This window comes from Podarcis bocagei, assembly GCF_964188305.1.
Source record: "Podarcis bocagei genome assembly, chromosome: 6".
Classification (NCBI taxonomy): domain Eukaryota; kingdom Metazoa; phylum Chordata; class Lepidosauria; order Squamata; family Lacertidae; genus Podarcis; species Podarcis bocagei.
This window is the reverse complement of record NC_138130.1, coordinates 100,526,673-100,550,310: the sequence shown is the minus strand read 5'-3', so window position 1 is coordinate 100,550,310 and position 23,638 is coordinate 100,526,673. Positions and strand designations below refer to the sequence as shown.

At 47.0% G+C, this 23,638-nt stretch overlaps 1 protein-coding gene and 2 long non-coding RNA genes across 4 annotated transcripts in view; 1 reads left to right on the top strand and 2 right to left on the bottom strand.

Annotated features, from left to right (window-relative positions):
- LOC308588845 overlaps positions 1 to 19,865 on the bottom strand; it is a 265,934-nt gene extending 246,069 nt beyond the window's left edge. The window contains exon 1 of the long non-coding RNA XR_014008922.1: positions 19,823 to 19,865. This is a non-coding gene — a long non-coding RNA (uncharacterized lncRNA). The remainder of the gene's footprint in view (positions 1 to 19,822) is intronic.
- On the bottom strand, positions 3,361 to 9,975 carry LOC308588782 (uncharacterized protein). Of its 2 annotated transcripts, none has more exons than XM_081197453.1 (3): positions 9,826 to 9,975; positions 8,225 to 8,331; positions 3,361 to 4,392 (listed from the first exon to the last, which is right to left on the bottom strand). In XM_081197453.1, the coding sequence occupies exon 3, from the start codon at positions 4,359 to 4,361 to the stop codon at positions 3,450 to 3,452; it is 912 nt and encodes a 303-aa protein (XP_081053579.1). In that variant the 5' UTR covers positions 4,362 to 4,392; positions 8,225 to 8,331; positions 9,826 to 9,975; the 3' UTR covers positions 3,361 to 3,449. The 2 variants fall into 2 exon arrangements, with proteins under 2 accessions (XP_081053579.1, XP_081053578.1); XM_081197452.1 differs by having other exon boundaries at positions 9,596 to 9,960.
- Positions 15,966 to 18,483, top strand: LOC308588830. The gene is made up of 2 exons (XR_014008904.1): positions 15,966 to 16,184; positions 17,902 to 18,483. It is a non-coding gene; the product is annotated as an uncharacterized lncRNA (long non-coding RNA).
- Positions 19,866 to 23,638: the final 3,773 nt, after the last annotated feature.

Sequence of the window (23,638 nt, the reverse complement as noted above, 5' to 3'; positions counted from 1 at the left end):
GGATCTGTCCTTCCAGTGAGCACTCAGGGCTGATTTCCTTCAGAATGGAGAGGTTTGATCTTCTTGCAGTGCATGGGACTCTCAAGAGTCTCCTCCAGCACCAGAATTCAAAAGCATCCTAATAGGGATGGGCAATTTTGGTTTCTCATTCTTCCAACCTTAAGTTCAGCCCCTCTCCATTTCCACAACAGTTGGGCGTTTCATTTCCCCACCCCAGAAAATCTGCACATGTCTTTCTTGTGCTTAACGAGGACCATTTTGTACGCCGTTTTGCCTCTCGCACACATTTCTCCGGTCAGTTTCCTCTGATATAGTGCAGGGTTGTTGTTTTTTGTACATTTTGAATATAAGCACTTTTTTTTTTTGGTGTCTGCTCTTCCCATTGCAAAAGTTGGTGCTGAATTCCAAGAGACAGCTGCCTTTCATTTTGCATACTGCTCAGAAAGTGCCAGTTAACATAGATTTGCATCAAAATGTGAACCGAAGGAATCTCTCTCCTCATCCCCACCTCCAAAAGTTGTTGGACTCCAACTCCCATTAGCCAGACTGACGGGGGCTGATGGGTCAGTCTGAAACATCTGGAGGGCACCAAATTGGGGAAAGCTGCCCTTATAACATAAAACCTTGTGGCTGGTACCATATTTTTTGCTCTGTAGGGCGCACCGGACCATAGGGCGCACCTAGTTTTTAGGGGGGGGGGGAATAAAGGGGAAAAAATTATTCCCCCACCCACCTACCCCAAAGAGCAAAGAAGCCAAGATAGCGAGCGGGATCCATCCCGCTGGCTGTCTTGGCTTTCTCTTTAGCTGTGCGCAACCTCTCCAGCTGGGAGAGGCTGCGCGCGGCTTTGGCAGAAGCCAAGACAGCCAGTGGGATGGATCCCGCTAGCTGTCTTGGCTTCATTTTTAGCTGTGGGGCTGGGGTGGGGGAAGCCCGAGCTTCCCCCGACCCCAGCCCCCAAAACAGGTCCGAGAGCAGTGGCAAGGTTGCGCACAGCCTTGCCACCGCTCCCAGAGCTTGTGGGGCTGGGGGCGCGCTCCGAGGGTTTGCGGATAGCTGCCTGAAGCCTGGGGAGCGCTGCGGGAGTTGGCGCTGCGCTCCCCGGGCTTTGGGCTGCAGGCTGCTATCCGCAAGCCTTCGGAGCCCGGCAGGAACTACCGCCGCGCTCTGAAGGCTTGCGGATAGCTGCCTGAAGCCTGGAGAGTGAGAGGGGTTGGTGCGCACCGACGCCTCTCGCTCTCCAGGCTTCAGCGAAAGCCTGCATTCGCTCCATAGGACGCACACACATTTCCACTTCATTTTTGGAGGGGGGAAAGTGCGTCCTATAGAGCGAAAAATACGGTATTTGGTTTTTTCCAGCCATAATTTTGTCTGTGGCAAATCCCAGCAGCTGCAGAACTGGACTGCTGACCCTCTAATATCATTCTTATATATATATATATATATATATATATATATATATATATATATATATATATAATCAGGAGTCCCCAAAGAGCTTCTTCTTCATTAATTGTTTTAACCTAACGACAGCCCTTCAAGGCAGAACCCATATGAATGATCACCATGTTGCAGACAGAGACAAGGCCTGAGGTGCTTAAGTCTGTGGCTCATCTACAGCTACCTAGAGAGATGAGGAGGGAGGAGATATTCAAATTGTTCATGTTAAATCCTTGGCCCCAATCCTGCCCCATTTCTTCTCTGTTTTTCTCCCAATGAACCCTTTGTTTCTGCTGCTGCTGCTGCATCCCTCTGCTTCCCCCGAGGCCAATTCGTACAGATGTGCCGCCCCGGTTTTAATCGCCTTCATTTTCACATTTATCGTCCGCGCATTGCTAAAGAACTCCTAATCTCACAAAGGCAGACCCCTTTCTCCAATCCTCTGGAGCTGCCACTGTGTTGTGTGGGTGGGTGTTTTCAGAAATATATAATGGGGGTGTCCAGCTGGTGTGGGTTGATAGAGCTCTCAAAATGAGCAACGTTGAAAGACCCCCAGCTGAGAAGGCAGGCGCTCAGCGATTAACGGAGATAAAAGGTCGCCATCGCCATCTGGGAACTCCCGCTATGGAGACAATGAAGGCAGGTCATTGCGGGGCTCGGCAGTATTAAGTGTTTTAAACTGATTTTAATATTGTATTTTTATTTGGTGATAAGATGCCCTGGGAACCTCTAGTGAAGGGCAAGTATGAAAGGCAATGACCATTTGTCGTTTGTTATTACGCAGGTCTGCAGTGTAGGAAATGCAGGAAGATGTCTCTTTGAACACCGCTGACCACAAGGGAAAGAGGCAAACTCTACCTTTCATACAGCAAAACACCAACACCACAAACTGGCTTATAAGTATAAAACCAAATTGACTAGAATAATAGCTAGAATAGAGATAGACCTATAACCATTCAAAGAACAAACATACTAAGGTGCCATGTGCAAGACAAAGCCTGGAGATTGTGTTCCCAACTCAAGACCCATTGAAGAACATCTCATCCAGTTCAATCTTTGAAAACGAACTTTGAAAAACTTTTTCATATTCTCCAGTGTGCTACCCTTGCCGTTGTGGCAGCACGGGGTTGCCGTTCCGTGATTGGACTTACGCTATTTGTTGAACGGCTCATTTATCCAGTCTGTATAACGTTTACTGCACATGTAACTTGTTAAGATAGAGTTCCATGTTCCACTCCATGTTTACAGTATCTCCAGGCTTTGTCTTGCACCTTAGTATGTTTGTTGTTTGAATGGTTATGCCTATCTGTATTCTAGCTATTATTCTAGTAAATTTGGTTTTATACTTATAAGCCAGTTTGTGGTGGTGGTTGTTTTGTTGTATTATTATTACTGTCACCACATTTGATACTTTGTGTATATACTACCTTTCATACCGACCACCCCAGATTTCAGTCCCAACTGTCCTCTCCAGGTGGGGCTGGCTGAGGTTCCCTGCCTGAAATCCTTGAGAGTTGTCACCCATCAGAATATTGAGTACCAATTGTCTGACTCAGCTTAAGGCAGCTTCCCATGTTCCTAAAATGTAATTTAGAGAGATGCTACTTCCTCATCTAAGAGATACGGTTCCTCTTAAGAGACTCTGAACCAATTTTGCTTGCTGGCTCCTGAGATCAAAGAGCAGATTTTTGCCTATGTTTGGATACAGCTGGACACCATTTTGAATCAAGATGGCAGACCAAACCATTAAAAACACGGCATTTTTTGTTTCTTCAAGCAATGCTAAGGTATGAGGCTGCTAGTTAGAGATAAACTGGAGTGGCCTTTGTCTTTTATCTGCCCCTGAATTGACTGTCTTTTACGCCAGCGTAAAAACCAAGCACAATGAAATAAAGAAGGAGAAACAACCAGACCCGTCTATTGAGATTCTTACAAAGTTTTTAAATCCATAGATTTCTAATGTCAAAATCAAGTTGTAGGAGCGCGGAGGAGTCCAGGCGGGCTGCGTTTCAGAAAGGCAACAGGCCGTCGTTCCTCCACGTCAAGTAGTGAGCAAAGCCTTGCACGATTCTGTTGACGTTGTGCTCACCGAGAAACGCCAGGAGAGTCTCCGCCATGAATTCGTGGTTGAAAAAATAGGTGTAGCATAAGGCCAGGGTCAGCAGGAGAACGCAGCCGAGCACCAAGACGCTCAGGACTTTGCCCACCTGCCAGAACCAGTACATGGCTTTCCTGCTCTTTGACTGCTGCAAGGCAACATCCACCAGTTTGGCCTCCACGATTTCGTGCATTAGCGAGCCGATCTGCACCCTGTTTTCCTGGTCCAGCCTCAAGATGGTGGCCTGCTGCACGCAGGTCTCTAGCTGGGCCTGCAGATCTTTGATGTCGTTCCTCTGGCTCTGGCGGAGTTGAAGAAGCGCCCCGACTTTCTCCCTCAGCTGGGAGGAATTGTTCTTCTCCGCTTGATAGTGATGCTCGGTCTCCTGCAGCCTGTCTTCCAGGCTCTTCAGGTATTTTTTGACCTCCACCGACAGGTTCTGCATCTCTCGAAGGTCCTTCTCCTGAGCGGCTTTGTAGTCTTCGAAAAGGGCTACCTGGGAGGTCACCTCGCGGAGTTCCTTGCTGAGCTCTGCGTTAGCTTTCGCCAAGGCCTTGTTCTGGGCATCCAGTTCGTGGATCCTCGCGTTGGTGTGGTCCATCTTCTCTCTGATGTCCTCCACCTTCTTCTGCATCTCCTCCATGGCGGCCTTGAATCTGTCCGCCGTCTCTTGCAGGCTCCGGTTGTGGCCCTTGATGGTGCTGTTGTCCTTCAGCAGGGCCTGGTTCTCAGAATCAAGGTAGGCCACCGTCTCTGTCAGGTCATTGATTTGGTAGCGGAGCTTTTCGTTCGTCGTCGACAGTTCCTCCATCGTCAGCGACATGGTGAAGACGTTTCATTCAGAGCTGGAGACCCTATGAGAAGATCAAAAAGGTAAAGGTAAAGGACCCCTGACAGTAAAGTCTAGTCACGAACGACTCTGGGGTTGCGGCGCTTATGAGGAACGGCTAAGGGAGCTGGGCATGTTTAGCCTGGAGAAGAGGAGGTTAAGGGGTGATATGATAGCCATGTTCAAATATATAAAAGGATGTCATATAGAGGAGGGAGAAAGGTTGTTTTCTGCTGCTCCAGAGAAGCGGACACGGAGCAATGGATCCAAACTACAAGAAAGAAGATTCCACCTAAACATTAGGAAGAACTTCCTGACAGTAAGAGCTGTTCGACAGTGGAATTTGCTGCCAAGGAGTGTGGTGGAGTCTCCTACTTTGGAGGTCTTTAAGCAGAGGCTTGACAACCATATGTCAGGAGTGCTCTGATGGTGTTTCCTGCTTGGCAGGGGGTTGGACTCGATGGCCCTTGTGGTCTCTTCCAACTCTATGATTCTATGATTCTATGATCTCACTTTACTGGCCGAGGGAGCCGGCGTTTGTCCACAGTTTTTCCAGGTCATGTGGCCTGGACTAAGCCGCTTCTGGCAAAACCAGAGCAGCACATTTAATTATTTAAATTGTATACCGCCCTATCCATACCTGCAAGTCTCAGGGCAGTTCACAACATAAAAACACAAAACATATAATAAAAATAAAAAACAAAACATCTCACTAGTCCCCTCCCAAATGCATTTTAAATGGGCGCTGAATGCTGCACATTTCTTCTTATTTTAAATTTTGCGGCCCACCCATTTTGTTGTTTGTTTGAAAGAAAGAAAGGCATTCTATGAATCTCTGCTTACTCAAATCCTACTTAGAATCACTGGTCCCATTCTAAGGCTCCTTCCTTTTCGATTTTGAGGTGCCTCCTGAAGTCATTTGAATGTGGTCAGGCTCATGCAACTCATTTTTGTTTCGTTTTAACCGGTTTGCACTGTTTTTATGGTGTTTTATGTCTCATTGCCTATGCTGTTTCACGCCGTCATGCTGCGTTGCATGAGTTGGCAGTGCGTAAATACTTTTACAAATAAAGAAGATATTGCAGAGAGAGAGAGAGAGAGAGAGAGAGAGAGAGAGAGAGATTTGTTAAGAGGCAGAGAGAAAGCAGTTAATGATGAACGGCTTGACAGCGAAAGAGCCCCTCAAACAGATTAAAGGGACAGAACGATTCTAATTTTGAGCCTCTTATTTGAAGACAGCTAAGCCCCAGAGGGGGAAATGACAGAGATTTATTCCAGCCAAGGGAGCGCCTAATAGCTGATCATCATGATAAATATTTATGCCCAGCTGGGAGCCTTGAGCCTTCAATTCTTCACCCATATGCACTGAAGCTTGGAGCGAGCAATCTGCAGCAAAGCAGATCAGGACCCTGGTCAGCTCCCAGTGGCTTCTCATAGCTGAGCCAAGGAAGATGTTGTCTCAGCCAGAGCCACCTGAAGGCCTAAGAAAGCTGGTGAGGTTGTCTCTTCCAGGGACTTCACCTCCTTAGGAGGGGTGGTCTGCAGTCTTAAAGGGCCCATAGCCAATTCTATGGGAAATAATAAGGGTTTTGACCTTTAAAGCCCTATGCGGCCTAGGACTCTTGGACCTACGGGACCGCCTCTCTTGGTATGCCCCGAGGAGGACCTTAAGGTCCACAAATGACAACACTTTGGGGGTCCTGAGCCTCAAGGAGCCTCAAGGAGGTTAGACTGGTCTCGACTTGGGCCAGGGCCTCTTCATTCCTCGCCCTGACTTGGTGGAACACTCTGTCGCAAGAGACTGGGGCCCTGCGGGATTTGACCTCTTTCTGCAGGGCCTGCAAGATGGGGCTGTTCCACCTGGCCTTCGGCTTGGACTCACTCTGACCACTTACTGTATATGGGATTTGGTATATAAATGTTCCCTTGGCTGTTTTGCTGGCCCATGTAGGACCAGCATGGATAGCTGGCTCGGGTGAATATCTGATGTTTCCTCCCTTTATGGTCTTGATTTATGGGCTGCTACTAAAATGAGGCTGGGTTTTAAGCTGTATTTTAAGCCACATTTTAAATTTTTTTCTTTTCCCCCCTATTGTTTTATTGTAATTTATATTCGGTGTTAGCTGCCCTGAGCCTGGCCCTGGCTGGGGAGGGCGGGGTATAAATAATTATTATTATATTATTAATTATTATTATTATTATTATTATTATTATTATTATTATTATTTTGTTAATTAATTAAATTTGTATACTACCCTATAAAGGTAAAAGGTAAAGGTAAAGGACTACTGGACGGTTAAGTCCTGTCAAAGGTGACTATGAAGTTGCAGCGCTCATCTCGCTTTCAGGTCGAGGGAGCCGTCATTTGTCCACAGACTACTAAACTGCTTCTGGCGCAACGGGACACTGTGATGGAAACCAGAGCGCACGGAAACACCATTAACCTTCCTGTCACAGTGATACCTATTTATCTACTTGCACTGGCGTGCTTTTGAACTGCTAGGTTGGCAGGAGCTGGGACAGAGCAACGGGAGCTCACCCCATCGCGGGGATTTGAACCGCCAACCTTCTGATCAGCAAGCCCAAGAGGCTCAGTGGTTTAGACCACAGTGCCAACTGTGTCCCACCACCCTGTACCCATAGATTTCAGGGTAGTTCACAACATAAAATTACAACACCAAAACCACAAGGTACATAATAAAAACAAAAGGAAAGAGAACCCAATTAACCCCCCCCCCACAACACATTTCAAAAGGACCTGAGAGGTCAATGAGCCAAAGACCTAGTTAAAGAGGAATGTTTTCACCTGGTGACTAAAGGTGTTTAATGAAGGCGCCAGGTGAGCCTCGCTGGGGAGAGCAGTCCACAAATCCTGCAGGGTTTTCATGGCTGCTAGCTATGATGGCTAGGGACGCGGGTGGTGCTGTGGGTTAAACCACAGAGCCTAGGGCTTGCCGATCAGAAGGTCGGTGGTTCGAATCCCCGCAACGGGGTGAGCGCCCGTTGCTCGGTCCCTGCTCCTGCCCACCTAGCAGTTCGAAAGCACGTCAAAGTGCAAGTAGATAAATAGGTACCGCTCCAGTGGGAAGGTAAACAGCGTTTCCATGCACTGCCCTGGTTCACCAGAAGCGGCTTAGTCATGCTGCCCACATGACTGTACACCGGCTTCCTCGGCCAGTAAAGCGAGATGAGCACCACAACCCCAGAGTCGTCTGCGACTGGACCTAACGGTCAGGGGTCCCTTTTCCTTTCCATTTAGACCCATTGAAATCAACAAACATGACTACAACACCATGCATTTAAAGCACTATTCTAGCACTTTCACAGCCACGGAGCAGCCTGGGAACTGTAGTTTGCGAAGGGTGCTGACCTCCTAGAGCTGCCATGCTCAGCCCTCTTAAGAAACTACAGTTCCCAAGATTCCCCTTGTCTGTTAAAGTGGCAGAATAATCCTTTCACTGTGTTTTGTGGATGACACCATGGTTAGGCCCATTCATTTCAATAAGTCTACTCTGAGTAAATTTAATGCCACTCCTTCAGCCAAAATTGTGCCCCCCATCACAATTAGGTTTAGAAAAAGGTTATTTTTGTATAAATGGGACCTTGATTCCTGCTCACAGGGGAGATTTTGCAGGAAGACTGCATATGCCCACTTTAATAACATAACACCTTTCCAGTGCTTGCTCCTGAGCGTAGCTGTTATTTTAATGAATGGGAAGTTGCTTATTCAAGTAAACCTAGGTTTTAAAATCCGTTTTGGTATATATGTAACAAATGACTTTGCCGGCACATGTTTAAGGCAAAAGAGCCCCCTGCTGGTGCATGTGTAGTACTGCAGAAGGTTTTCCAAGACTCACTCTGTCTCCTTGGGACCCACGAAATTTGCACCAGCGGGGAGAGAGAAACTGTTCTCCTCAGGAAAAATGGGGAGGAGCGTTGGCGGATCAAGCCTTCTTTATGGAGCCTGGAGAATGAAAACAAAGGGGGTCTTTAAAACCCTGCCTGAGTGCTTTGCCCGTGCTCCAATGTTCTATTGATTCCACACACAAAAAATAAAAATAAAAAGATTTTCTTGGTTTGCAAAAGTATGTGTGTTCTCTCCTGCGCCACCTCCAGGTTGTAGAATCTTTTGTACAGATCAATTACATTTGATGTGAGACATTACTGTTGTAAACGGTATAATGTTGCCCCTTCTGACCGCAGCAATAATAATAATAATAATAATAATAATAATAATAATAATAATAATAATAATAATAATAATTTATTTATACCCCGTCCATCTGGCTGAGTTTCCCCAGCCATTCTGGACGGCCCCCAATTGAGTGTTAAAAACAATACAGCATTAAATATTAAAAACTTCCCTAAACAGGGCTGCCTTCAGATGTCTTTTAAAGATAGGATAGCTGCTTATTTCCTTCATATCTGATGGGAGGGCGTTCCACAGGGTGGGCGCCACCACCGAGAAGGCCCTCTGTCTGCTTCTCTGTAACCTTACTTCTCGCAATGAGGGAACCACCAGAAGGCCCTCGGAGCTGGACCTCAGTGTCCGGGCTGAACGATGTTTGGAAATGTTCCTCTATCCAAATGCTTGTTACATGAAAATTCATTTAACCAAACTCAAGGAATCAGTTCCCAAACCTCACTAAACGCACCGCAGATTGAGATATCCAAACAGCCGGACCTGTTTTTTCCTTCCTTGTTTGCCTTTTGCAAGGTTTCAGAGGGTTTTCCTGGGTTAGAAATTTCCCCATAGAAATAAATGGAAGTGATTGACTCATTATGTGCTCACCTAAACAAACAATTTCCTGAGAATGCATTGTGTTTGGGAGGTATTGTTCCCTCAGGACAGGAACTACAGTTCCCAGAAATTATTTTTTGGCGGGGGGCATCATGCCTTGGATGTGTGTTCAATATATGGCATGAATCCAGTTTCGCCAATCAAAATAGGCACATCTCAGATGTTGAGGTCTAATTCCAAAGCCAAAAATTGAAACGGCGAGTCCTGCGGTCACCGCACCCCCAGCAGGTGAATGGCCATGTTTCATGTATGACCTAGTTGAGATTCCTGCAGTGCAAGGGGTTGGACTAGATGACCCTTGGGTCCCCGCAAACTCTACAATCCTTTGATTTTTAGTATTTAGCCAGGCTTGGGCATTTTGCGAAATTTCATCCCCGCACGAATTCCCCGCCTCTGACCCTCAGCCTCCGTTCTGGAGATGCTATACCTGTGTGACTCAGCCGCAGGTGCGAGGGCTAGCAAGAGAATTTGGCACTGCCATGGCGCCCCGGTCGGACTCCTCCCTGGCTGGTCGTGATGAGAATCTTTCTGGCCTAGCACCCCAATTCCGCCCTCACTGCGTTGTCCATTGCAACTTCCCTCATTCCCCTGCTTTCCACTTTCAGATATTCAGCATTTTTTGGCCTCCAAGCCCAAAAACACGGGTAGAAAACACACCCCTCTTTCCTATATTGCCGGCTGCCAGCTCCTCGTTTGTTTCCATCTGTCTGTTTTTAATTCGGCACCCGTGTCAGGAAGGTAGAAATCACTCAGGGCGCCATTGTGTTGTCGTTCGTCATGGCAACGCCTCGGCCAATAGCGTCAGTGGGGAGGCAGGGTGATGTCACAAACCTTGGCTCTGATTGGGCTTTTGAATTCCACTTTCTTGAAAGGTTCTTTGAATGCCATTTTTGAGAACTTGCCACTGCATTTTGGGCGTGTGTTCATGGAGGAGTGGGGAGGTGGTCATGGGAGAAGCAGGTATCTTTGTCCTCTAGGCCCATAGCCTAGTGGGTAGGGTGCGGAAGGCCTCAGGTATGACCCCCAGCTTCTCCAGATGGGGCCATAGCATTGGTTGGCCTTCTGCCATGTCCAGAGAAGAGGGAGTTCTCTTAGATGGAACAAGAAGAAAAGGGTGGACAAGCAGGAGGAGAAACCGCCATAAAGTCAAGGAAACTGGTCACTTCTGGTGGTTCCCAGCACAGCTCCTGGGGTTCTGCTGACCATCATCAAGGACCGAGCTTTTAATGTGGCAGACCCTGCCCTGTGGAACTCCCTGCCTCTTGAGGTTTGGGGTGAACCTGTTAGGATTCTTCCTCCGTGTTTGCAGTCATGAGATTGTCTATCACATGACGGTGTATGTTTTCATTCCACAGTGACGGAGACAGGATGTTTGGTATTACTGTGTTCCATGAAGTGGGACTATTGTCCTTTGTCCTTTCTCTCTTTGCTGTCTGATGAGAAAGAGGAAGGAGCTAAGTCAGAATGCTCCGAGTGTATTATATGTAAATAAAGTAGATTAGCCAAGATGCTGAGCTATGGAGTCTGTTACGCGAACCGCCAATACTCTGCAGGTTCCTAAGTGTGCTGATGCTTCTTGGTATCAGTCGCTGCGATGTTCGGGCTGAAGAAAGCTTTTGAAGCTCCCGAAGGACAGACCAGGAGGAAGAGAACTTGCCAGTCGAACATGTGTCTCTGCCAGGGTCCTACTTGCGAGTAGGACGATCCTAACAGAACCATCTCTCCATTCATTCATCCCTTGAAGACTCTCTAGAATGGAGAGGCATCTGCAGTGTGAATTTTCTTCTTTTAATCCGGTTGTAATAATAATTTATTATTTATACCCCACCCATCTGGCTGGGTTTCCCCAGCCACTCTGGGCGGCTTCCAACAAAATATTAAAAACACAATAAAACATCAGACATTAAAAACTTCCCTAAACAGGGCTGCCTTCAGATGTCTTCTAAAAGTCAGAATAGTTGTGTATTTCCTTGACATCTGATGGGAGGGCGTTCCACAGGGCAGGTGCCACCTCTGAGAAGGCCCTGTAACCTCACTTCTCTCAGGGAGGGAACCGCCAGAAGGCCCTTGGAGCTGGACCTCAGTGTCTGGGCTGAACAATGGGGGTGGAGACGCTCCTTCAGGTCTACTGGGCCGAGACCATTTAGGGCTTTAAAGGTCAGCACCAACACTTTGAATTGTGCTTGGAAACATACCGGGAGCCAAGGTAGGCTTTCAGGACCAGTATTATGTGATCTCGGCAGCTGCTTCCAGTCACTGATCAGACCCCTCCTTGTACCTTAAATGGAGTTGTTTTTCACTTTTAACAGCCAGCAGTTAGGTCCCAGCCCCCACCCACCCCAGTTTTGCAGTCAGGCTTCACTGATAATGGGTAATGAAATATACTCGGAGTCGCATAGTAATTTCACACTCTTTATTGCAGCTTGTAAAACAGTGAAAAAATTTCCCCGAAGACCTCAGGCTTTATATACATTATTTACACAATGGGTCCCATCTGATTGGTTGATTCTGCTTCCCTCCTGGAGCCTGATTGGGCTGCTCCTGCAGGCCAATCAGGTTGTTGCATTCTACGATCCTACCTGCCTATTGATTTCTAGGATCCAAGCTCAATACATAACAGGTAAGAGAAATTCCACCTCATTGGGGAAGTAATGGCATTGTCCAATGGGGTCCGTTGTTGTCACAACATGCCCATTGGGGTGAATGAAACTTAGCCAGGTGTCGTCATCTTTGGTGATCACTCATAGCCGAGTAAGAATGTCTTTTATAAATGCATATTTAACAGTGAGTCCGTAAGTGACTGTGGAGGCCAATTCTGGATCCACGCGTCCTTCCATAATGGGGACATAGGTTTCCAGGCAGGAGTTAATCACGGTGTGGATTTGCCAAGCGTGCCTTCCTCTTAGCACATTTGTCCCTTGCATCCTGAGTTCAAGCGTCTTCAAAGCCCCTGACACCTTTGGTAAAGGCTGTTCTCCAATTGGAGCGCTCACAGGCCAGTGTTTCCCAGTTGTCAGTGTTTATACTACATGTTTAAAGATTTGCCTTGAGACACTCTTTAAACCTCTTTTGATCACCAGCATTACGCTTTCCATTTTTAAGTTCAGAATAGAGCAGTTGCTTTGGAAGATGATAATCAGGCATCCGCACATGACCAGTCCAACGAAGTTGATGTTGAAGAATCATTGCTTCAACACGGGTGATCTTTGCTTCATCCAGTAAAGTGGTACCTCAGGATGCGAACGGGATCCGTTCTGGAGCCCCATTCGCATCCTGAATGGAACGTAAGACGTGACGACGCATCTGCGCATGTGTGGGTCGCATTTTGCCGCTTCCGCGCATGCGCTTGATGTCATTTTGAGCATCTGTGCATGCAAGAGTGGCAAAACCCGGAAGTAACGCACTCCATTACTTCTGGGTTGCCGCAGAGTGCAACCCGAAAGCGCTCAACCTGAAGCACATTCAACCCGAGGTATGACTGTACATTGGTATTAGTTTGCCTGTCTTCCCAAGTGATGTGTAAAATTTTTCGGAGACACCATTGATGGAATCTTTTGAGCTGTTGGAGATGGCGTTTATAAGTGGTCCATGTTTCACAAGCATATAGTAAGGTTGTGTCAGTCAAAAACTCACAGTTCCATAATGCAACAGGTACTGACTGCATGTCTGATTTGCAGCAGTCTGATCTGGGTAGAAATAAATGAGCTCCCGATCACAAGAAAAGAGTTTCAAAGCTTTACTGCAAACGGTCTTAAACAAGTTACAAAACAAACGTTGGAAGAATACAAAGTAACACATTGCTCTTTAACAAGCCAGCAACGCAGTCCGGTCTTCTTTTTAATACTGTTCAATAAACTTTCCTCTCTCTGGTGCCAGTGAGAGATCCCATGCAAGTGTCGCTGAGCCGAGCCACTACTGCTGATGGCGCCAACGACTGATTTAGATGCTGAGTTTTCAGGTTTAATTTCATGCTGCAAGAGATCTCTATTTGGGCTTCTGGGATGCGTCGTCAATTAACCTGAAATGGAAACAGCCACCCTTTCCCATGGCATTTGCTCTAGCTAAAATTCCTGAATAATGCAAGCATCTCTGCATAGTATTTTAAGCAAAATGCATTCAAACAAATTTCATGCATATTAAACTGATATCTTTAACACTGCTGTGCGAAAGGAACGTTAGGAAACAGGACAGAAGTTCTAGCTTTGTAACAAGGAAATCTAATGCAATATTCCTTGCATCTGAATGCACCAAACACAAAGGGATGTTATGAAGAAATATATGGAAGCTGCTTCTCACAGATAAGGTGGTAGATCTAAAAGAAATGGGGACGACCTTATAAAAACCTACAGGAATCAAACTTCTTATTCTGCAATGACAGCTTAAGTGTTGTCTTCCTTCTCTCTGTTGCACCTCCCAGCTCATTCCAATGCAAGGCCTCAGGAGGCATCGCCTTCTAAGCTAAACAAGCTACAGTGGTACCTCGGGTTAAGAACTTAATTTATTCTAGAGGTCCGTTCTTATCCTGAAACTGTTCTTAACCTGAGACAGCACTTTAGCTAATGGGGCCTCCCGCCACAGCCACGCCGCCACGCAATTTCTGTTCTCATCCTAAACCAAGTTCTTAACTCGAGGTACTATTTCTGGGTTAGCGGAGTCTATAACCTGAAACATCTGCAACCTGAAGCGTCTGTAACCCGAGGTACCACTGTATAGCTTAGGGCCCCACTCACTCTCTTGGGGTGCCCCCAAAAAATTTAAGGGGGAAAAAACTGGATGTACATTTCCAAAATATAAGATAAAAAACAAATTAAAATAAAACCTACATACAGCAGCAGTGTTTTGTGTTGCTCCTATGATGTAAGTCATGGGCCCCGCCTGCCAGCCTGCTCCCTAAAATATTACTGGTCTGCTCCTTTCTATATATAGGGTGCCTACATTCTGCATGGACTGGTTATTTTGTTATGTGCACATGGCTTTAAATACCTATTAGGTCCATAAATTTCCATATAGCATATATTCAACACAAAAAAACAGCGACCATTTGTTGCTGACAAAGGACAGCTGGACATAGAAAGGGCCCCATTACCTTCAGTAGCTGAGGGCCTCATCAAACCTAAATCCGGCCCTGAACAGGAAAGGAGATTCTGACTAAACCTTAGCCAGAACTTTCTGACAGTAGGAGCCATAGCTGTCAAGCGTCCCTTATTTGGCGGGACAGTCCCTTACCCCAGCACACGTCCCGCTGCTGTCCCTTTATTGATGATGTCCCTTAAATTTCCCGGGTTTCAAAGGAAGCAGCTCCTCTCCCTCCCTCCCTGCCGCCCAGGGAGGAGGGAGGCTCTAACTGTGTTGCTTGGCTGCGTTGCTCACCCAATAAGGAGTCTAAGAATCACTGGGGGGTGGAGCTTGCATGCCTTGTGCTGATCAAATCGGCTGCGTTGCCTGGGGACTCGCCTTTGCTCAACGCTTCCCAGCGGAGAGGTGACGGTGGTTTTCCTTGAGGCTTCGTTTGGCTGCTGGCTGGGCTTTCTGCCTTTGGCTCAGAGGGGCTCAGAAGTTGAACGTACCTGTGCTGAGTGCTCGGATCGGAATCGGATGGATACGTCATTGACGGCCCACACACCCTTGCTGGCGAAAAGGTCTGTCTGGAGTGGGGGCACATGGTGGGGGGAAAGGAAAGGAGATCTCGTGGGAGGGGGGGCTTTTGAATTTGTTTTGGAGGCTCCTTCAATTGACTTATGGGGGAAAAGAAAGGAGCTGGTTGACTAAAATGGTGGGTGACTGGCGTTCTTGTGGTGAGGGGGGGGAGGCTGTGTGTGTGTGGCTAGTTAATGCAAGCTGAGGGGTTTTTTGAATGCTGGACGCCATTTTGTTGCACGTGCTGCTGCAAACTTTGCAGTGCAAAGCCAGACCAGGGAGCCATCTTAAGTTGAGGCTGCATAGGCCTTGTGGTGCATGTGATTCAGATTCTATTCAGTTGAACCTCTGGTTACAAAGCTGGTTGGACAATGTTCTTGAAGCTACCAGCATGAGTTTGACCAGACTGCAGGAGGACAGGAAGACTGGAGTGCCTGGAACAGGTGAGGCTGCAGGTCCCTTATTTTGGCTGCTGATCCCTTATTTTAAAGGCTGCTGGTCCCTTATTTTCAAATCTGTAAGTTGACAGCTATGGTAGGAGCCATGGAAGGAACACCCTTAAAAGCTGGCGGACTCTCCTTCCTTGGGGGTTTTAAACCAGTGTTTCCCAAAGTCGGGACTCCAGCTGCTTTCAGACTACAATTCCCATCATCCCTGACCTAGCTGGTCTTCCTTGCTAGGGACGATGGGAGTTGTAGTCCAAAAACGGCTGGAGACTCAACTGTGGGAAACACTGGTTTAAACAGAGGGTGGTCGGCCATCTGTCAGGGGTTCTTTCTCTGTGATTGAAGGGGGTTGGACTAGATGACCCTTGGGGTCCCTTCTAACTCTAATTGTATTCTATGATTTTGCCCGACCTGCAATTGCCAGCAGCTGGCATTCAGATGCATATGAACAGAGCCACCATGGTTGGTAGCCATTGGTAGCCCTCTCCTCCTCATGAATTTGCCCAGTCCTCTTTCAAAGTCATCCGGGTTGGGGGCCATCACTACATCATGTGGGAGGGAGTTCCATAGCTTTAACTACGGTCTGTGTGAAGAAGTACTTTCTTTGATCTATCCTGATTCCTCCAAATTTCGGCTTCATTGGGCGTCCCCGAGTTCTCGTGTGATGAGTGGGAACGGAGAAACATTTCTCTATCCATTTTTGTCCATGCCAGGCATAGTCACCCGCAAAGGCCAAGTCATTGTTGGCTCACACTGCCTCCGTCAAATGTGATTGGCCTACAGGTTCCCACGGCAATAATGCAAAGGGTCATTTCCCCACCATCCCCTCTGCTCCTGACATGTCCGCTCTGGGGTTGGGGGTGGGGGGATCATTAAGAACAGCTGCGTGAACGAGATCAAGCAGACGAACACCTGGCAGCTGGCAAGAAAGGGGTTTGTTCCGTAGCTTAATATAAGGTGGGTGCCGTCCTTGAATCACAGAGGAGCAGAAGAAACCTGGACCCCCTTAGAAGCCCACGGCCTGGCTGAAATTGTACGGTGCTAGGGGATGGGGTTTTCTTAAGCCCACCCAGTGGTGTAGCATCGTTTGCTGGTGCCTGGGACACCCACACATGCACCAGGTGGGACCAGGAGCTGGGCAGAGAGAGGGAACAAAACCCACCATGCCAGCCCAACTCTCACAGGGCTGGCGTTAGACATGGAGGGTTCACGGGGCCACAGAAAAGTCCCTGTGGTCACAGAGGGTCCCCGGACGTTTCACCATCTATTGATCCCTGTGCCACCACTTTATTTCTCGCTGCCACCTCCCAGGCCCTACCTGGTACAATACTGAGTCCTGTCAGGGTTAAATTGGAACCTAAACTTCTGTTTATTTATTGCAGTTTAACAAGCGTGTGGTTTCATAAACGGTATTGGTGAATTACAATCATGGGGTGCCTATCCAGACCTATAACTTCCGCTACCTCCTCTCCCTCACTAAACCACCTCTCAGATATTGACTTGTCTTCCTAGCTCCTAACTGTTCCTGACTCAGCTTTTTTTGCAACACTAAGTCAACCTACCCAGTGGCGTAGCGTGGGGGGTGCAGCGGGGGCCGGCCGCACCGGGCGCAACATCTGGGGGTTAGGGGGCGCAAATCCATGGGTTAGGGGGTGCAAATCCATGGGTTAGGGGGCACAAATTACTTGCCTTGCCCCGGGTGCTGACAACCCACGCTACGCCACTGAACCTACCCACAAACTCTATCCCAATTCACTCCCACTCCAACCAACCACCCAGCTCCTAACGAACTCCCGCCTTCGCCCCTCTCAGAGCTGCTTTTATAGTCCCTCTGACTCCACCCCCTGGGTCCCTGCTCCTTTGCTGGCACCCGGGACACCCAAGCATGCACCAGGTGGGACAGAGGGGGGACAAAACCCACCACGCCAGCCCAACTCCCACAGGGCTGGCGTTAGACATGGAGGGGTCATGGGGCCACACTACATTGCCCACCTGCCCATCGGTGCAAGGGGGAGACCGGCCAACTGATGCAGCCATTGGCAGGTGACCCTCCCCAACACTGGTCAGACAGCCATTCAAGAAGGGGGCCAGGGGCATGGAGGCCTGGCCCTGGGCTCTGGGGCCCAGAGACCCCCAGCGGCAGGCAGGGCAGGGATCCCTGTGTGGGGTACCCAACTCGCGCTCCTCAAAATAATGTGCCTGGGGTTATGGCCCTCCTATGGGCTCCCCACGCTATGCCCCTCAGCCCACCTTCTATATTTCCCTACATTTCCCTTCTATTTTCCTTCTTTCCTTCTATATTCCAGTCACTGGGTGGGGGGGTAGGCAGAAAAAAAAAAACAAATAGGCACAGGTTACTCAAACAGCAGCATCTAACAAATGGGGAACAAGTGCTGTCCAAAATGGTGCTGGACTACAAGTCCCATCAGCCCCTGCCAGCAGATGGCAGCGGTCAGAGATGATAGGAGTCTCAGCCCAGCAGGAGTGGGGAATCTGTGGCCATCCGGATTTGTTGCTTTCATTTATTTATAGCATTTATAAACAGATTAACAGTTCCAAAATGTATTTGGACTACAACTCCCATCACCCCTGACCATTAGCCAAGCCTAGTACATGAATAAAAATAATTTCGCCCCCTATTTGTATTCAGAGAAGGCCGCCACCGAACGAACAATATCCGCAAGAAGCAGCTGTCTGTACCCAGCCGGCGACGCCACAACGAAACCTAATCCACAATCTCAGAGGCAGCGGGGAAATATTCGATCTGGTTCGCCTCGATCTGGAGAAACGAAATTTGTGCTGGAAAAAGTTTTAAAAGGAAAAGAAGAAGAGGAAGGGAGGAAGGAAGGAACCCAAATATATCAAGAAGATGAGCCAGAATTTGCAAGACACTCTCGAGAAGTTTCGGAACGTGATGGAAGAAATGGAGCGGAAAGTGGCGGCCATGCGGGAAAGGACGGAGGAGGCTTACAGAAAGATCAACGAGCTGGAAGAGCAGAAATATTCGCTGATTGACTCCAGCGAGCAGCTGAGCAGGGAGCTTCACAAATTGTCCTACCAAGTGGCCCTCTTTGAGACCCAGAAAAACCCTCAAGAAAAGATCTATCAGACTCCCAGGCCGAAGGGAAATTTTGCCGTTGAGAAATGAACAGGAGACAAAAGAATAGCAAAAAAAAAATTTTTTTTGCTAATGATTGCAACCAACAGCGTGAATTAAAAAAAATGACACAAACGTGTTGGTTGTCCCACTTTTTAAAATAGCTCAAGGGTCCCCGTCCTCAAGAAAAGACCAGGAGACATAGGGGGCCTGTATGTAGGTTTTATTTGTTTTTTATCTTTATTTTGGAAATGTACATCCAGTTTATTTTTCCTTTAATTTTTTTGTGGGCCACCAAGAGAGTGGGGCCCTAAGCTTGTTTAGTTTATATGTAAATCTGGCACTGTTCCTGTCATTTGAATCCATTGGCCCAGGTCCTTGCTTCTGGAGAGGAGGAATGCAAGCTTGCATTTAGAATCATAGAATCATAGAGTTGGAATAGACCGCAAGGGCCATCGAGTCCAACCCCCTGCCAAGCAGGAAACACCATCAGAGCACTCCTGACATATGGTTGTCAAGCCTCTGCTTAAAGACCTCCAAAGCAGGAGACTCCACCACACTCCTTTTTTTTAAAAAAGACATTTATTAAAAGTTTTAAACAATAAATTCACCAAACACATAAAATACCATCACCAAAATACAACAAACAAAGAAAAACAGAAAGAAATAGAAAGATTAACATATAATAGAAAGCATGCAACAAAATCAAATATCCAACAACCATATTTCCTTAACCTTTTGGACTTCCTCACATCTCCCATTCCTGTGTTCCCAGTTATAAACTTATAAGCAGCAATTTATCACCTTGTTTCAACTCTTATTTGGTAATTTTCAAATATTATGTCTCCGACTTTAGAGACTCCACCACAGTCCTTGGCAGCAAATTCCACTGTCGAACAGCTCTTACTGTCAGGAAGTTCTTCCTCATGTTTAGGTGGAATCTTCTTTCTTGTAGTTTGGATCCATTGCTCCGTGTCCGCTTCTCTGGAGCAGCAGAAAACAACCTTTCTCCCTCCTCTATGTGACATCCTTTTATATCTTTGAACATGGCTATCATATCACCCCTTAACCTCCTCTTCTCCAGGATAAACATGCCCAGCTCCCTTAGCCGTTCCTCATAAGGCATCGTTTTCTGCCAGATATTTTCTGCCAGATATTTGAAGATGGGTATCACATCGCCTCGCAGTCACCTCTTTTCCAGGCTAAACTTCCCCTTCTCCCTCAACCGTTCCTCATAAGGCTTCCAGACCCTTGACCATCTTGGTTGCCCTCCTCGGCACACCTTCCAGCTTGTCAGTGTTCTCCTAAAACTGAAGCCCAGAACACGGGTGTTGCGGTACTCAGGTTCTACTTTTGAGCTGGTGGACTTGTAAAAGGAGTAAAAGATTATTAGGAAATAATTTGTAATGAATTGAAAAAATATATATTTAAAAGTACTTTCCCCAAAATCCAGAGTCCTTTTTGTTGGGAATACCGTATTTTTCGTTCTATAAGACGCACCAGACCACAAGACGCACCTAGTTTTTGGAGGAGGAAAACAAGAATATAATATTCTGAATCTCAGAAGCCAGAACAGCAAGAGGGATCGCTGTGCAGTGAAAGCAGCGATCCCTCTTGCTGTTCTGGCTTCTGGGATAGCTGCGCAGCCTGCATTCGCTCCATAAGACGCACACAAATTTCCCCTTACTTTTTAGGAGGGAAAAAGTGAGTCTTATAGAGCAAAAAATACGGTAATTCAGACAGAAATTCCCAGCATAGCTGTCAATGTTTCCCCCCCCCTTTTTAAGGGAAATTCCCTTATTCTGAATAGGATTCCTCGCAAGAAAAGGGAAAAGTTGACAGCTATGATTCCCAGGTGTCAAAAAAATGTTATTTATGTATTTCACTACTGCGGTCCGTGTTTTGTTAACCCCAAAATGGAAAACAAGTGAGGTCTCAGCCAAACTTAAACTGATGGAATATGCGCAGCTTGCAGACCTAACATATAGAATAAGAGGTCAAGAAGAACATGCATTTAGAGAAGATTGGAAAACGTTTATTGAATATATGGGGGGATATTTGAGAAAATGGGCAGCATTAAGATAAATTCAGCAGTGTAAATAAGTTTTGGTGGATGTAATAATGGAATACTCGATTTAGTTGATATAAAATATGCAGGGATTTATGTTAGGCAAAATGAACCATGGAAAGAGAAGAAGGCAAGTTGTTGATATTTTAAGGTGGTTTAAATGAATATTCTAAAACGTGAAACAGAAAATTTAATTAAAAAATATGGGGGGGGCAGGGAAAGGTTCTGCTTTTGAGCTTTCCAGTTGGCTACTGTGAGAACAGGATCCTGGACATCTTAGCTTAGCAGACTCATCAATCTGCCTTCTCAGAGAAGTGCCATCCCGAATGATCAATGAAGATGAATGATGGGGCTTTCAAATTGCTCGTCTATTGATTGCCCCCTCCTTCTGCTTGCTCCCATCTCACTTTTCAAAAATCCATCCTTAGTTATCAAGAACCATCCTGCAGGCAGTTAATCCTTTTGTGAATACAGTGCTACCTCAGGTTACAGACGCTTCAGGTTACAGACTCCACAAACACAGAAATATTACCTTGGGTTCAGAACTTTACCTCAGGATGAGAACAGAAATCGCACGGTCGCAGCGGGAGGCCCCATTAGCTAAAGTGGTGCTTCAGGTTAAGAAAAGTTTCAGGTTAAGAACGGACCTCCAGAACGAATTAAGTTCTTAACCCGAGGTACCACTGTGTGAGTGTGTGTGTGTGTGTGTGTGTGCGCGCGCGCGTGCGTGCGTGTGACTGAACCCTTTCCCCCTACAAATTCCCACCCCAGAACCAGAGCATCACCACCTGCTCCCCATAAAGGCTCATTGCAGCCACCCATCTGCCTTCTCCCCTCCATCTGTCTTGTCCAATGGACAGTCGTATCTGGGGTTAAGCCAGAAGAAGGCAAGATTTCATGGCAATAAATCACGGAGGGAGAAAATATCACTGTGGATCATAAACAGTAAATCTGGCGCTTTAATTAAACAGTTGGTTAATTGACGAAAACACTTCTGACTACAGTGGTACCTCGGGTTAATTACGTAATTCGTTCCGCAGGTCCGTTCTTAACCTGAAACTGTTCTTAACCTGAAGCACCACTTTAGGTAATGCGGCATCCCGCTGCTGCCGGAGCACGATTTCTGTTCTCATCCTGATGCAAAGTTCTTAACCCAAGGTACTATTTCTGGGTTAGCAGAGTCTGTAGCCTGAAGCGTATGTAACCTGAAGTGTATGTAACCCGAGGTACCACTGTAATGAGAAAGGAACCTTTAATGATTTGGGAGAGTAAACTGTTTTCATCATTTTTTTTTTTTATAAAAACCCTCCTGCCTTGCAGGGGGTTGGACTAGATTACCCTCGGGGTCCCTTCCATCTCTGCTATTCTATAATTCTATATAATATAAATAAATAAATAAATAGCAAAGGCAGCCACCTTGGCCCACAAGGGAGATTCAAAAATCAGGCTGCGGGAGAAGACCCTTTTGGAGCGGCAACCAAAATGTCACAAAATTGTGTGCAAGCTTTTGAGTTCTACAGAAATCTTCATCGGGCTAGATATTAAGAGAGAGAGAGAGAGACTAGTTTTCACAAGTATGGCTGCCTCTGACTGTGGAAGCCGATCAGAGCCATCCTGTTGTTGCAGGAATTTATGTCTAGGTTGTGGGGCGTTTTGCCCCTCCAGCAGATATCGTGCACATGCAGCCCACCAGCAAAATCAGCACAATCACTTTTGTGACGTTTGTGATTTGTCCCCACAAAACACTTCATCACAGTTTCTTCTTATCTATTCAAAGGGCCTCTGCTGCACGATACCAAATGTAAGAATTCACTGATAAATGTATCTGTGTATTGACTCACTGGGAAAACTTCAGAAATTCATATAGACATGTGAGCTCAGCTCCTCAGCAGCCCCTCTGCCTGAGGGATAATCCCTGGCATCCTGATACCTGAGTGCCAGACAGGTAGCCATTCCAGAAATAACAAACCCAGATGAAGACAAAAGGGTGTGATTAATTTGGCTGGGAAACAGGGAAATGTAAATATCTCTTTTGTTACACTTGATGGGTGTTTGGTGGAGGGCAAGGGGAACCATGGGGCAGGGTCCAGGATGCTCAGATTACTGCCACCAGACCTCCCCTTCCATGATGTAACCGTGATGTATGAGTGATGTAGTTTTTTTTTGGGGGGGGTGTAACACGGGGATTAGCAGCTAATAAAAGTTTGGGGGCTCTTTTGTTGGGGGCTTCCATCTTGTTCCACCTTGTGGCAGGTGGGAGTCCTGTCGCGACAGTCTTCAATAAAGACCAAGCCTACTGGCTGCTGTTTTGCTCTGGTATTCCTGGCTGGTGTCCTTGTTTTTTGTCCAAGGGAGCCCTCAGATTTCTCTGTTAACAGAAGGAACACCTTTAAAAGCTAGTGGACTCTCCTTCCTTGGGGGTTTTAAACTGGTGTTTCCCAAAGTGGGGAGTCCAGCTGCTTTCAGAATACAATTCCCATCATCCCTGACCGCGGGTCTCCCTAGCTAGGGATGATGGGAGTTGTAGTTCAAAAACAGCTGGAGACCCAACTGTGGGAAACACTGGTTTAAACAGAGGATGGTTGGACATCTGTCAGGGGTTCTTTCGCTGTGATTGCAGTGGGTTGGACTAGATGACCCTTGGGGTCCCTTCTAACGAAAACCTAAATCCAACCCTGCACAATCAGGATTCGAACACAAATCCCCCCTCTCTCCTTCAGTGGTTTCTGGCAACTAGTATTCCCAAGTATGGCTGCCTCCGACTGTCTGTGACTGCCTCCGATAGTCTCCTCCTCCATGAATTTGTCCAGTTCACCCTAAAAGCTGTCTAGATGGGTGGCCTTCACCGCTTTCTGCAGGGGCGAGTTCCAGAACAGAACAATGCGCTGTGTGAAGGAACACTTTCTCAAGTCAAGTTCAGGACAGGGCATTGAGAAATGGCAGCCAGAGTCATTACGGCCCTTAACTTCCTCTCCCTGCCAAAATGCTACACTAGTTTTTGGAGCGGTTGCTCAGGGCCAGCTCTTAGATGACGGGCATCTCACCCCTTTTGCCCTCGGATTACATAAAAGCTGCAAAAAACGAGCACACGCTAGTCGCTCAGAGTAATCCGGCGTTTGTTTTTATATAACTCTTCTTTAAAAAAAGAAAATCAACGGGTGGAAACAGAGATGAGCTGTAGCTGTTCTCATTTAGCTGTCTCTCAAAGAGCCTTTCTGGTCG